The 16,517-nt window shown below is 31.8% G+C and overlaps 1 protein-coding gene across 1 annotated transcript in view; it reads left to right on the top strand.

Moving 5' to 3' along the window:
- The window catches only part of LOC106877301 (uncharacterized), a 449,889-nt gene that overhangs the window by 223,004 nt on the left and 210,368 nt on the right, over positions 1 to 16,517 (top strand). The window contains exons 86-93 of the mRNA XM_089338059.1: positions 4,418 to 4,456; positions 4,709 to 4,836; positions 6,829 to 7,027; positions 7,745 to 7,778; positions 9,362 to 9,398; positions 10,686 to 10,983; positions 11,880 to 11,959; positions 13,184 to 13,258. Of these exons, the coding sequence (XP_089194185.1) occupies positions 4,418 to 4,456; positions 4,709 to 4,836; positions 6,829 to 7,027; positions 7,745 to 7,778; positions 9,362 to 9,398; positions 10,686 to 10,983; positions 11,880 to 11,959; positions 13,184 to 13,258 (890 nt within the window). The remainder of the gene's footprint in view (positions 1 to 4,417; positions 4,457 to 4,708; positions 4,837 to 6,828; positions 7,028 to 7,744; positions 7,779 to 9,361; positions 9,399 to 10,685; positions 10,984 to 11,879; positions 11,960 to 13,183; positions 13,259 to 16,517) is intronic.

Genomic DNA, 16,517 nt, shown 5'->3' with positions numbered 1-16,517 from the left:
ATATATAAGAAGCTTCTGTCTATATAATTTAACTCACAAAAGTTGGTAAATGTAATATAGAAGACACTTTCAAAATATTTCATGTGATAGGATTAAATTTAGGATCATATGATTGGACAGTGACTTCTTAATGACTAAGTCATTCTTCAACTCTTATATTTATAAATAGACAAATGAATAAATATCATTGTTTTTTTATGAAATAAATTTATCCTTGAGTCTACAAGCCCATAATTTTGGAGCTCATCTTTGTTTCTGGAGTATTTATGCAACTGAGAGTACATAATACTGAAGGGCAAGCCCAGTTCATAACCAGTTTAAACTCCACCCCCAAATTGGTGGTACTCATTTTCAGCTGAATAAGCTGAAGCAACATAATATACAAGTAGAGTACCTTTCTCAAGGACACAAATACCACCTAGTCTGAGAATTGATCCGCTGACCTTATGATCATGAGCCCAAAATTCTAATCACTTGACTATAGACCTTTTTTTATTAAATAAATTTAGATAGTTATCAAATGTGTGTATCACAGATAATTTTGTCATGATTTTAAATAGTTGTATTGAACAGAAAAGTGTAATTTTATATGTTAATAATCTAAAAAATGAACTACACCATCATCATCGTTTAACATTAGCTTTCCATGCTGGCATGGATTGAATGGCTTGACTGAGGACTGCAAGCCAGGATGCTGCACCAGGCTCCAGTCTGATCTGGCAAGGTTTCTACAGCTAGATGCTCTTCCTAATGCCAGCCATTCCAAGAGTGTAGTGGGTGTTTTTTACATGCCATCAGCACAGGGACCAGTCAAGTGGCACTGGCATTGACCATGAGGAATGCTATAAAGCTTTAAATGTTCCTAAATTTATACATTTTTTTTTTAGAATAGAATAATACTTCTCTCTGTCATATGTAGTAGCATGGAATGTACATTGACATTTCTCTTGAACAGTCTTGAAAGTTACTTAGAGAAGCTAAATCATAAACCATTATGCAGTAAAATAGTAAAAAATGTTAGAATATACAAAAAGTAACTCCCTATTTTAAAATACTTGTAAATTCTTTATTAATCGTAATTTTTTTCTCAATTTTTTTTGTGTTTGTTTTTTGAAATATAAATAAAACCTTAAAGCTTTCCTTTAATATCTATGTCTTGTAAAAATTACAATTAATAAATAATTTATAAGTATTTTAAAATAGGATGTTGTTTTTCAATAGGGAGTTACTTTTCAATCAACCTGTAGATTATATGAACTATGTGCTTTCATAAAATTTCTGTGCCAAAGTAGTTGATTAGAAAGTGATATATAAATTCTAGATTATTTAAGATGAAATTATGTGATTTTGAAAATTCTCTAATTATTTATCCATAGTTTTTGCTCTTTAGAATTCAATTAGAAAATTAAAACAATTAAATTTTACTTTATTGCTGAATAATATGGTAAAATGTGTATGCAATAAAATCAAAGTCCTTGTTGCAGATATTATCATTGTTGCCATCATTGATATTAACTTTTTCATTTTACTCAATATTATGATTATTTAAAAAAAAAAATAATTTCATTTCTGGGTCTTTTTCTCCATTAATATATCCTCAATCATCTTGATAATGTATTATCTCAGCTGTGGAATTTAACATTTCAGTATCTAATTTTCTTACTTTCTCTCATGATTTTTGCTACAAGTATCTTCAATTTCATTCTATAGTAATGCAGATGTTTCTTTTCCTCACATTAGCCAGCACCTTATGGTACCTTATCTATATCCAGCTTATTTGCATTGTACCTTTTATCAGTTTGAATTTGTTCATTTTATGGTACATAACCATTTCTTTCCAGCCATTGCAAATCTATCTTCAAACCTCTATCTAACGACCGCATTTTAAACACTTTGTTCTTTACATAGACAGAGGAACTATTTGCAGCCAACAATGGTAACAGCTGTCTAAAAATATTCCATAACTTTGGTGCCTCACCCACTAATAAGTTCTTTACAATAACATCAAATGTTCTGGCTTTAGAAAGCTAAATGAGCAGTCTACTGAAATAATGTCATGAATCTCTTAAGAATCTTAGTTTGCAGTCAATTTGTTAGTTATGTTCTACCAGTTATTTGCAGTAAAGATGCAGTATTGTTTCAACATATTCCTGACATTTAGAACAAGGTTATTTCTCGGATGATAGTAAGATTTTGTGGTTTCTGTCAATGATTAGTTCCTTGATATTTTACCATATTGACCTTTAGCAGATTCTGTAATGACAGTCATTTTAGTATATGAACATTCCCAATGGTATCTTCTATTTATTTAATATCTCAGAACTATAATAAATAGAAGTTTGATTTGGACATGAACACAAAACTCCTCACTGAAATTTGTACCACTCTTTATCATACATACAACATCATTGTACATGGCTTGACTCACTGATATAAATAACTCTTTCTTCTACTTCTAAGTTTTCTGATACCCTAACAGACTACAGAACATTAGTCTCTGTCAAAAGCCATTTTTTGGTTCAACTAATACCATTAGTTGCTCGCTCCAGCACATCTAAGTTCTTGTCTAGCAGTTATGTTGCTAGAAACATATGTACTATGTAAGAACATGTTTTATCCATAGAATTAGTCAATGAGGCTTGACAGGTTGTCTCAAAACATCTACCTGTCTCTATATTACAGTTATCTACCATCTCTTCCTTTATATAATAAGCATTATCTAACTTAGTGAAAGTCATTGTGATTGAAAGCTCTTTTCACTCCCACAGTGTTCTTCTGATCTTGATTATTTCTTCATCTTTCTCGTCTTCAACCTGAAATTGCTGACACTTAACCCAGGTTGGTGGAACATATTCCTCACTTGCATGAGATTTGGTGTTCACTATAACTCATAAAGTTGACACCTACTTATTTTGGGCTAAAAACAACTTTCTAATGAAAAATATTTCATTATATTTTTGCTGTCATTCACAAATTCTGCTTTTGTTATTTTGTTAGGTGCATTATGTTATCATTATTATGTCATCATCATGAAACAATCATTAACATTTTAGTCACCAATGACTGAAATTTTAATTACATATTTTATCTATTATTCAGCTTTTATTTTTCTTTAATACCATATTATAGGATTACTGTTACATTATATATAAAACTGTTAAAGGAAATATGGTTTGATATAATATTTGAGAAAAACTTTCCAAACATAGGGAAACAACTTACTGAAGTAATGAATTTTTCAGCTAATCTGTCATTTTACTATCAATTACTTATTGTTATTAATGTTAACAATTATTTTCTGCTTACAGAATTTTTTCCATGCAAAGATGACAACTATTTCATTAATGAATTTTGCTTTCTGTGTATTTAGCTTGCTGCTCAATGTTACAGTGCTCTGTTACTTCAAAATGTTGCTATAAAATTATTATGTTATTTGTTGAATATAATCGTGCTTTTAATGTTTAATTCATGCGTCTTCTGAATTGTCATTTTGTGAGCCTTACTTTGACAACAAAAACATCACACAAATAAAATGGTTAAATTATTTAGTTACAGAAGGTGTTATTGTTATAAGTAATTATATGAAAATTTCAGTCATTTGATAGAAAATATTGAGAATAAATATCTAAGTAAGTTATTAAGTTTCTTGATGTTGTTTTGAAATAGAGATCAATTTATCAAGTGAGGAAAGATAACTCACAGAAAAAGTTTGTATTTTTATGTAATACTGGCAAAAGTGGTTGCATTAATTGATCTGTTAAACTTGGACTGCCAATAAGGTCTAACAATTTAACACTCTAATAATCTAGGAATTGTGCAATCCTCTACAACTGAAGTATTTTGCTATTTTAGTCACCTGACTTAGTTGTCTTAGAAATAGAAAAAATATTTTGTTCAACTTAGATATCTGAATGAGAAAGTGGATTTTCACTTTTAATTTAGAGTGAATTAAAATATATGCATTTACTGTGCATATCAGCATTAAAATTTTCTAAAACACAAAAATGTAAATACATACACTAAACTATATTTAGATAAACTTAGGCATTGGAAACATTTTCTAAATAAATGTTTCCCTTTCATACTCTTCCCATAAAACAGATAAACAGTTTAGTTTGATTTTTCAAATACATATTTTTCTTTCTATAAGGTCACATTAGTTGCAATATTTCTTTTAAAAATCTTAAAAGTTACAGTGGTTTATATTTTCAATTTTGAGATATTTTATTTCCCAAATATTTGCTAATGTTTGTGCAAATCAAATAACTAAAAAATATTAGATTTCATCATAAAATTGTTTCAATACACCAAATCAGATTTTATTTATTTCACACATATACCACATATCAGACACATCTCACACCCTCTCATGTTTTCTGAAATATATATTTTGATATAAATATTTTCTCTTCTAAAGTTGATGAGACTGAGCAATATTCCACACCAGAAGAAGCAAGTAAGTAGCTTTAATTAATTTTAAATGTGATGATGTTTCATTAAAATTCAATTTTTATGTAATTTGTATTCCAAAATTCAGTGAATGTATTGAAAATAAAGTTTGGTTATCATAAAAGCAATGTATAAAAGGCTCTATAATTAATTTTTTTTCTTCTTGAAGTGTCTTTTTATATTAGAAAAAATAAATTCAGAACAATTTGCTTTGCTTTAAAAAATTACAGATTTAAAAATATTTTTTCTTTTGATATAGTGATAATTACTGACTCTACTGAGGTTCAGAAACCCAAATTCATAAGTAAACCTCAAGATGAATATAATGTCAGTGTTGGTAGCTCTGCGAAATTTGATTACACCGTGGAAGCAAATCCTGCTCCTTCAGTGAGTAAAATTTTACTTCAGTTTGTTTTTATTTTGATAGCTTGTAATCATCAGTATTTTAACATGCTGACATCAGTCACAATGATCTGCTGCATAGCATATCGTGGATCAGTTTATTTTTGTCATCTCTTCTGTAGGTTTAGTCTCTTGTGATTTGATATCAACACCACTTGCATGAAGTGTCACATACTCTCTATTAAGAGCACATAACATTTTTTCCCTTAACATCCATTATTCACATGTGTCAGTTGTCATCCCCCCCCCAAGCAATCATTTTTTCCTCCACACTTTAGAGTACATTTTTTATGCCCAACTAAAGTCTCAAATTCTCAAATCACTTGTACTTCACCTTTAATTGGAATTATATACACTCTGTTTCTCCCAAGCTTGCTTTGGTCTCCTGCATTCAATACCTCTGTCCTGTCACTGTGCAGCATTACAGATTTTACTTATGTTTTGTGCAATTTCTTCTGCTTGTACAAGGAAAGCCCTTTGCTGACAACAGAGGATGCAGTTGCTAGAATTTCTTCTTTCTCGCCTTTATTCTAGCTATTGAACTTTCACTACATCCACTTCAAATACTAATTAGGTCACCTAAGTAATTTAAAGCATTAACTAAGACTACTGGATCATCAGAACAAGTTCATCGACTCAATTTAATAAATGTTCCTACAGGTACTACTCTTGAGTTTCTGTTGGACTTCCAGGAATCTCACTATACCTGTTATGTTGTAGCTATTGCTAGCATTATATGCACATTTTTGTATTCCTATTTCTGTATCCCTACATGTTGAGTTAGGCCATTTCACAAATAGTACTTGTATTGAGTATTTGGCTCTGAGTTGCTTGCTCTAAGCATACAATACTGAATTCTAACTTACTCATTTTCTACATATCAAGTGAGTCCACTTCACAGATGGCACTGATATTTCCTGCTGTCTTTTACCAACTAGCAATTTTATCTTTGTCATGTTATTGTATACTTTTGGAATCTAGATAATACTTTCAAATTTGGAAATTTTCTGCATCTCCTTAACAGAGATTGCGTTGAAAATCAAATCAACAACATACAAATATTCACTAGGCCATCCAGTCCTAAATTCTCGTATTATAAGCAGCCAAGAAAATATGAATAGAAAGGGGATGAGCAAAAATCTTATTGAATCACTAAAATCAAGACTATTTTCTAACTTTAGTCTTGTTAACAATATCCTAATATATGCCTTAAACAATTTCCACAATAAATTCAGCTTTGTCTCATTTTTTAAGCACACTCCAAATTTCAGAATGAGAGACTGTGTCAGATGTGTTCTTATCAACAATAGCAACATGCTGTGTTTTGGATCTTGGCTAAAAATTTATCTCATAGAAATATTTTCACCTATTATTCTGTGTTTTTCAGGCTAACATTATCCCGAATTAGCTTTGTTAAAATCGTTGCAGTAATTTGAAGTCTTGGGCTTTCATCTGAAATATGTGCAGATAGCCCTCTCAGGGCATCTTCTTGGCACTTGTAGCACTTGACAATATAATATCTTCCTCTCTACTTAATTCATCTCCCTTGTTAGATTCTAACATTTTTCAATTTTCTCAGGTTCCATGATAGCCCCTCTACTATCATATGATATTGCAAAATCAATGATCTTACACTCTTCTGTCTGTCCTCCATGGTCATATCAGGTATCTTTGCTTCTATTGTATAGTCATAAAATCCTAGCAAAATCTTATAATTATTATTATTATTGTTATTGCTATAATCACAGCCATCATTATCATCATCGAGAACAAATGCCTCTGTGTTTGTGAACTATGGTTCATACAAACCCATTGTTTTGCAATTTAAGAATTTCATAACTCTCATCTTTATAGTGCAGAATACTATAATCAACTACCCCCCCCCCCCCCCTTGCGAATGCTCATCTCTCCTCGTCAGATACACCAACACACAGCATTTGTTGAAAATTATTACATAATTTGTTTTATTAATTATAGCTAACATGGTTCCATAATGGAATTGAGATTAACACAGAAGAAGAAAATTATCTCATTGAAATGAGAAAAGATGAAAACATCTATAATATATCAATGATCCTTGATGATGTTACCCCAGAAGATGCTGGAAAATATACTGTAGTTATTAAGAACTTTGTTGGAGAAGATTCTTATTCTGTTATTCTTACAATTGATGATGGTATGTATATTTCTGTGTCAAATTGTTTTCATTTTTTTTTTTATCTCTTGGAAGATATCATTCCTTAACTGAGATAAATTACAAAAAATAAAATGAAAGGGAAAATAAGATGAAAATTCCATTTCACAAATAAAAAAATGAAGGCGAGATTATTAGAGTTAAACTTCATTATTTTTATTATATGCTGAATGAAATATAAAAAGAGAAATTAATAATAATAAACTACTTGGTTGAAACCAATACATACTGATTTAAAGAATTTATTTTCTGAAAGTTATGGTGTGATGTAAAACTCATAATATTTTATGTCAATTTATAAAAACTTTGTCGACAAATTTATATATTTGAATAATGATTGTGAGAATCATTAAATTGTTTATGAAGATCCACTAAAAGAGTTTTCAAAATTTTTAGCTTATGTCCTTTAAAACGTTTGATTTTTATTGGCCATAGCCAATTCTAGGGATGTAATGTTCATTTCATTGAATCAATACCAATGTATTATGGGAATTAATTTAGTCTATCTTACTCCTGGAAGATTAAAAATAATGTTTATCAGGGTGAGATATTACTTAACGATGCAGAAATATGAAAGTACACACCTTATTGTTTCTGACATTTTACTTCCCTTATCATTGAATATTTTGGTGAAATTTGTTTTTTACAATTCAAAAACAAAACATTTTTAGCATTTAATTATCTATATTTTATTTGCAGAAGAAATAGAATTGGATGAAGCTTCTGAATTCATGTAAGTATTGTTTCTCTATTTTTATTCCTTTATCAATTTGATAAAAACTATTCTAAAAGTATGAAGGTGAAAATATCCTTTAAAAACTGTCTTAGAGTATACTTTGATAATAAGCTTTACTACACATTATTTTTAATCATTTTTATGTATTAATAAGATCTCATCATCATCACCATTGTCATTATTATCTTCCTCCTCATCATCTTCATTAATAGCAATGACAAGTTCATTTTCTCTCCTTGCATAGGAATGTTAGTTTTTACTATTGTGCTTTTCTCCACATATCATAAAAGGTGTATAAAACTTGAGAAATGCAGCAGCTTCCTCGTCGAGTAACGTCCGTTTTCCATGCTGGCATGGGTTGGATGGTTTGACTGAGGTCTGGAGAGCTGTTGGCTGCACCAGGCTCCTGTCTGGTCTGGCAGAGTTTCTACAGTTGGATGCTCTTCCTAACGCCAACCACTCCAAGAATGTAAGTGGGTGCTTTTTATGTGCCACCAGCACAGGAGCCAGTAAGGCAGGCCTGGCAATGATCAAGTTCAGAAGGTGCTTTTTATGTGCCACTGGCACAGGAACCAGTATAGAGGTACTGGCATTGGTCACGATTGGTTGGTGCCTATTACATGCCACTGGCACCAGAGCCAGTAAGGTGGGCCTGGCAATGAACGCGTTTAGATAGTGCTTTTTAAGTGCCACCAGCACAGGAGCCAGTCAGTGGGGGGGGGGGGGTACTGGCATCAGTCACGATTGGTTGGTGTTTTTTACATGCCACCAGCACAGTAGCCAGTCAGGCAGACCTGGCTTCGACCATGTTCAGATGGTGCCTTTGATATGCCATTGGCACAGGAGCCAGCTACAATATTGGTTTTACTTGACTCAACTAGTCTTCTCAAGCATATCATATTACCCAATGCATCAGGAGTATTTTTAACAGGGCTGGACGTGTGTGGCTGCCATCTCACTTTAGTTAGCTGCCATTGACAGTTTGTACAACTTTTCAATGAGGGAGGATGAACTTTTATAGCACAATTTAGGAGAAATATTCAACCACATATTGTGCTATCTCACTGCATTTCAAAAACTTCAAAAAAAAACTTTTTTGTCTAAATTGGTTTACAAATAGTAATAAGAAAAGAAATTCATCTGGTATTATTTCTTTTACCTTTGGAAAATATAATTTAATTTCATAAAGTATATAGTTGATATGTAATAGACCAATAATGAAGAATAATGATGAAAATTCAATAGATAAATTCTATTGATCAAATTAAATTTTTATTGTAATTATTTTATCAGTTATAGCTAATTGTTTTTAAAAGGCTACAGAAGCCACTACTCACTCTAATGCTTTAAACTATTTTACATATTCTCTAATTTTTTATTTTGTTATTCTGAATATGTGTTATTCTTATATTTTGAATATATTTTTTATTTTGCTAGGGAAAAATTTTAAGTATCATAGAAATGTATGCTTGATTCATCTCCAGTATATAACTGATACTGATTTGCTTCTTTTTCTGTTTCTTCTTTAATTTTCATAAAAATTTGCTAGTTATTGTAAAACCTTATATAATTTTTTCTAGTGAGGTGAAAGAGAAGGATTCTGGAATTACAATCGAGGTTTGTATTTAATAATTCATAACGCCAATTATATAATTTTAAAATACTTAAAGCATTCATATCTTATTTGTATTATACTTATTTACATGTATGAAAGGAAACAACAGTTAATATTCTATATTACAAACCACCTTATTGTAACCATGCTTTTGTTGTAACCATTTTGGTCTAAGTAGAAATTTTATATTGATCACTTAAGGCTGAGACTGGGTGTGCTAGTTTTCAATCTTGTCTTGGACCTTGGTACACACTTTCCCCACAGTGGTTAGATTTGTGGAGTGCAGTTTGGCAGTCTGGATATGTTGTAACCAGTCTGCAGTCCTTTGGTATATCCAGTGATTTTAGTGGTGATTAAAGCAGAGAAAGGGAAAGCTGGCTTACTCAGTACGTTGTAGATTCAGATCTCTCTGTTTATCCACATTCTTCTCAACTTTTAGAATTCAGTAGAGAATAAGATGTCATGTATGAACAATTACTCAAGCAGTTTACTGAAAATAGCCAGCATTTTCTTTTGAGAGAGTGGTTCTTCCTGTCAAATCAGTTCCTCCAGCAATATGGAATTATCCACATAAAATATCTGTAAAATTATAATCTGTAAAATATAAAAAGAGAGAAGAGATGTAAAAACTTTTAGGGGTTATTTCATTAGATCTGGGAAAATTTCTTTTCTTATAGCTTCTTGTAGATTCTGTGTTTAAGAAGAAGCAATTGATAGAATATTCTCATAAGATATATGGTAATTTCAGATTGTTGGAGGAGCTTGTGCTAATAAGATACAGGAGTGGCTGTGTGGTAAGCAGCTTGCTTACCAACCACATGGTTCCGGGTTCAATCCCTCTGCGTGGCACCTTGGGCAAGTGTCTTCTACTATAGCCTCGGGCCGACCAAAGCCTTGTGAGTGGATTTGGTAGACGGAAACTGAAAGAAGCCCATTGTATATATGTATATATATATATATGTGTGTGTCTGTGTTTGTCCCCCCCACCATCGCTTGACAACCGATGCTGGTGTGTTTACGTCCCCGTAACTTAGCGGTTCGGCAAAAAGAGACCGAAAGAATAAGTACTAGGCTTACAAAGAATAAGTCCTGGGGTCGATTGTCTCGACTAAAGGCGGTGCTCCAGCATGGCCGCAGTCAAATGACTGAAACAAGCAAAAGAGCAAAAGAGTAATAGTTGTTAAATAAAATTAAGATAGTGTAAATGAAATACATTTTATGTTTTGTAAAATTTTTTATTCTGAATTAATGACCATTATAATAAAAGTTATTTTTAATTTCTATTTCAGGTCAAACAACCTGGCGATATGGCTCCTATTTTTGAAATTTCTCTAATTGATCAAACAGTTGAAGAAGGTGGATCTGTGTCTTTCGTATGCAAATACAGAGGTCAGCCAATTCCAAATATTACATGGTTTTATAACAACATCCCTATTGAAGATGGAGAGATGTATCATGTAATACCAGGTGCTAATGAATCTACTCTGATGATTCCTGAAGTATTTCCAGAAGATGCTGGAACATACACTGTTAAAGCTTCTAATGACTATGGAGAAATTGTATCATCATGCGTACTTGATGTTTTAGGTAATTTAGTTTAAATTGTTTAATCTTGCTTGCATCATATTTTTTACATATATTAATTTGATTAGAACTAAGGCAATGATCTGGCAGAATTGTTTGCCTGTCAAACAAATTGCATAGCAGCATTTCTTCTGGCTCTTTGCATTCTTAGCCTTTCAGCATTTTTGGGTTGCTTTAAAAAAGAAGCACTCTGTCAATTACGATGACAAGGGTCCCAGCTGATACAATCAACAGAACAGCCTGCTCATGAAATTAACGTGCAAGTGACTGAGCAATCCACAGACACGTGTACCCCTAATGTAATTCTCAGGGTGACTCAGTGTGACAAGGCCGAACCTTTGAAATACAGGTACTACTCATTTTTGCCAGCTGAGTGAACTGGAGCAACATGAAATAAAGTGTCTTGCTCAAGGACACAACACGTCGCCGGGAATCGAACTCATGACCTCACGATCATGAGCCGAATGCCCTAACCACTAAGCCACCAGTTAATGTAATCAAGTACCTACCCCCTCCAAATTTCAGATCTTGTGCTTATATTAGAAACAATTATCATGATTAGGACTAAAAACTTCTACTAAACTTTAAGGGTTATATTTTCATAGTTATAGCTTACACTAAGGAAATTTTATATTTCATTTTTATAGTTTTTTATATACTAGGAATATTAATGAAGCAAATTCTATTTTCTGCTAAATTTTATTTTTTGATAGTCATTTCCAGTTTGATTCTATGCTAATATTGGTTTAATTTTGGAAATATAAATATCTTTAGAAATAGTATTTTTATGATAAATAAAGAATAACTATTATGATTTAGTAATACATCAATTTAATTTTAAATGGAATGGGAACAATTTCCGTTTTTCATTGCATTTTGTTTTTAATTTTTAATTTTAGAATTTGCTGATCTATCTGAAGAGGAAGACATTGTTGAACAGGCTGCTGTGACAATACAAGCTGCCTACAGAGGTTTCAAGGTAAAGCAGAATTTCTTCCTATTTCTTCTTAAAAGCAATTTACCCGCTCTTTAATTAAATATTTTCATTTTAATGATATGTACTCCAAAAATATTCTCAAATATTTTATTTTCTATCTTAACATGTATGGAAAGAATAAAGGCATTTAGAGCAAACAATTTAAAAAAAAATCTATTTATCAATGTTTCTGATAAGCACATAGTAGTATTAATATCCCTATAACATGTCAAGTGTTCATAAAAATCTCTTTTATTTTTAAGTAAATATTTTACGTGTAAAAGGTAGCAAAAATCTTGCTTAAACATACTTAAAATGAAGTCTTGGAATCTTTTTTTCTCAACCTGAAATAGTATTTAGAAATGTTTATTTTTCATTGGAGTCAGCTAAAAGCTCAGGAATAAAACAAATTTTATTCCAGTGATTTTTTAGAATAATTTTTATGTATTGATATGTTGTTGTTATTAATGTTTCACAGCCTTTCTTACAGCAAATAATTGTTGCTGTAACTCTCATAGGTCAGCATCCATTGTGTTTTATCCGTTGAGGGATTGGCTATAGACCTAGTAAGATTCTAAGTTTCATGCCTGCAAAAAGAGGACTGTTTTTTCATTGCTGTCATAAGGATTCTCTTCTTAAGATATCTGGAGAAGTTGGAGGACTAGATATTCTTCATCTCATTGAGCATTTTCTAATTAAAACCTCTGATGTATATCCCAAACACACCATGAAATTAGATCTCACTTCAGTAGTTTAAATTTGGCAGTCTTGAATGTAGCTTACCATGAGTCTTAAATGATGCATGGTCAGCTACATTATAAACTCATTGATAGTGAGACATTTTGTATCGCTTAGTTTATTTTCATCCAATAGCAAAAAATATATGCATATATCTCTGATTTTACAAATTACATTATAGTGTAAAGATCTTTATTATTAGTTAATATCTATCTTCCATGCTGGAATGAACTGGATTATTTTGACGAGACTGAATGAGTTGGAGGAGTGAGTCATGCTCCAATATCCACTTTAGCATGTTTTTTTTATAACTGGATGCCCTTTTTCACACCAACCACTTTACAAAGTGTACCATGAGCTTAAGAATGATTTGATTTTGATTGAACTACTTCATAAAAGGTTCTTCTGTTATTACTTTTATATGTATAAAAAGAAACTTGAAAGTTTAAATATTTTATAATATTTATCATTTTATTTATGCACATAAAGGCAAGAAAAGAAGTTGAAAATATCAAACAGTCGAAGACAGTTTTTACTACTGATGAAACACGACATATTATTGAGGTAGGGTTGAATTTTCTATTCTCCATATTTGAAATATAATGTAAACAGTTTAAATACTGATTTATTTGCTAAATAAAAGACATAAATTAATTTCAAAACATCATACAGGAGGAAATTAAGATAAATATGGGTATAAATTATTAGTTCCTGCTTCACAGAGATCTATATTAGATCTGTGTGATAGAATGCAGTAAAGTGTTCCCCTGATGATCCATTGTGGTTAGGCAGCCAAATGCACTTGAAACATCCAATGCTGAGTTCCAAATAACTACAGTGGTGAAACGTGTGTAGGAACAAATAATTTATTGTTGTCTTTATCACGATTTTTCCCTACATATGTTTTGTATATCATAACTAGTAATACTACTAAGTACAGTGGTAGACTACCCACTATGATAAAAGCTAACTGGATAATGATAATCGATGTGAAGCTCTAAGTCATACAGTAGCAGTCATACATTTAACTGTATGTACAAGATGTGAGTACATATATATATATATATATATATGTGTGTGTGTGTTTATGTACTTGTATATTAAATACATATTTAATATACTAGTACACTAACATACACGTGCACACAAACGCACACACACACACACACACACACACACATACAGGGTGACTATAAAGTCTGGATAGTTACACAAAAATACATATTTTCAATAATCTTATTCAACTACATTAATAAATAACATTTTCAACATGGTTTTTCATTACTAGTGATGCAACGTTTGGTGTGCTTTGTGAGATTCACATGAACCTGATGCAGTAACTCTACAGTTCTCTCAATTTGAGTAGATCCATTCAGACTTTAAGGTCACCCTATCTATATATATATATATATATATATATCTGCATGTTCTTGTATGAATATGTACATGTTTAGAAATATAAACATCAATTAATGTTGTAAAGTAATGAAAAATTAAACTATATTAATTGCCATTATAGCTTACTGTCCTAATTAAAATTTAGCAAGTAATATTGATACACAGTTGATTAGTTTCTATGGTCATTGTAAACTTAATTATTATATATAAAAGCTTTATTTTATGTTATTCAAAACTTGATTGTGTGCTATAGTTGATGGGCAGAGCTTTGTTTTGCTTTATATGTTTGTAACTAGTTTTCTTCGCAGTGTTGCTTTGTATTATATGTTTAATGACTTTCTGTCCTGCAATTAGTTTTTTTTTTTAATTTATGTGTAATTGGTATTTTATATGTAACTGTTTAGAATATTTGCTTTCAGTGTTTATTATAGTAAAAGTCAAATTTGTTGTTCTTTAATGTATATTTGTTGTACTGTCTAATATGCTTTTTGCAGTTGTATTGTTCAGCATGATATAAATTTTCATGTGGTGCCAATATATACGTAGATGTAAATGATAGAACGTATAACTTTAAATCCATTATATCTTATACATAGATTATAAATGAATGGTCAAATGTATGAAGTAAAATCTAACAAATATTGCTTTAAGGAACAATTTATATGTATATATATATATATATATATATATATATATATATATATATATATATACATATATATATCATCATAAATATACAGGGATTAGCAATTGAGTTGCTTCTCCAACATACTGAAAATTTAGAAATAGCAGTCAAAGAACTACTGATTCTAAACTACAAATTTTTCTCTAAAGCGGATGGCGGTATTTATGGCACACATAGAACAAAAAAACGGAGGGAAAAGCGTAAACAAAACAAGTCTTTAGTTAATTGGATACGAATCGTTTCATGGTTAAGTGAATGAAAATTTCACTATTCCAATCTTCAGCCCAAATATTCTGATAAATTTGAAAGTGTCTCTAAAAGAATTCACGGTAATTTTTGGTCATGCGACACCAAAAATCAACGATAAGAAAGGCACTTACGAATTCATCGGCTAGTGAGTTCAGGCATCTCACCCCAAAGAAATATATATATATATATACATATATATATATATATACATATATATATATATGTATATATATATATATATATACATATATATATATATATATATATATATATATATATATATATATATATATATATATATATATATATATATATATGAAGCATTTACTTGAAGCATTTAACGAAATAGAAGGGGATATAGCATCATACAACGTGGAAGACAATTGGAGATTTCTGCGGGACAACCTGTTGAAAGCCACCGACCAGATTTGTGGGTGGTGTAAGGTCCCCTCCCAACCCAGAGTAACGTGGTGGTGGAACAAGGAGGTAGACAGGGCTATTAGACAAAAGAAACAGGCTTGGAAGGACTGGAAGAACGGTGGTAGCAGGGAATTGTACCAATGTGCCAGAAGGGAGGCTTGGCGACAGGTTTATTTAGCCAGAGGGGAAGCAGATAAGGAAAGATTTGCCAATGTTCTGCGCCGTGAGGACCAAAGACTCGAGGTATTTCGTGTTGCAAGACAGTGTAGGAGAGAGAATAGTGATGTTGTAGGAGAGAAATGTGTTCGCATGGATAATGGTACGCTTGCATTAAATGAGGATGCAAAGAAAGAGGTCTGGAGATGCCACTACGATAGATTGCTTAATAAAGAGAATGAATGGGAGAAAGAGAGCCTGCCGTATGTCGACCCAATAGAGGGACCAGCTATCCGAGTTGATAGTACCAGGGTAGATAAAGCAATTAAGAGTATGAAGACCGGGAAAGCCCCCGGCTCATCAGGAATCACTGCAGAGATGCTCAAAATATCTGGCAGTGTTGGCTATAGCCTAGTCACCCGTATTACGAACCAGGTGATACACGAAGGAGTCATACCCAATGACTGGTGTAGCAGCATCATAGTCAACTGCTACAAAGGTAAAGGTGACGCTTTAGATACAAATAATTACAGAGGCATCAAGCTGTTAGATCAGGTTATGAAAGTTACAGAGAGGGTCATAGCCCAACTAATTAGGGAGCGAATCAATTTAGATGAGATGCAGTTTGGGTTCGTGCCAGGTAAAAGCACTACTGATGCCTTATTTCTAGTGAGACAGTTGCAGGAGAAATACCTAGCTAAGGATAAACCTCTGTACCTGGCTTTCGTTGACATGGAGAAAGCCTTTGACAGGGTCCCCTGATCCCTTATCTGGTGGTCAATGAGGAAACTTGGGATAGAAGAATGGTTAGTGAGAGCTGTGCGAGCCATGTACAGAGATGCTGCCAGTAAGGTGAGGGTTGGAAATGAGTACAGCAATGAATTCCGGGTAGAGGTAGGGGTCCACCAAGGTTCC

Source organism: Octopus bimaculoides, chromosome 2, assembly GCF_046866305.1.
Source record: "Octopus bimaculoides isolate indiv1 chromosome 2, ASM4686630v1, whole genome shotgun sequence".
Lineage (NCBI taxonomy): Eukaryota > Metazoa > Mollusca > Cephalopoda > Octopoda > Octopodidae > Octopus > Octopus bimaculoides.
Note: the sequence above shows the minus strand (reverse complement) of the source record. Positions and strands in the feature narration are given on the sequence as shown.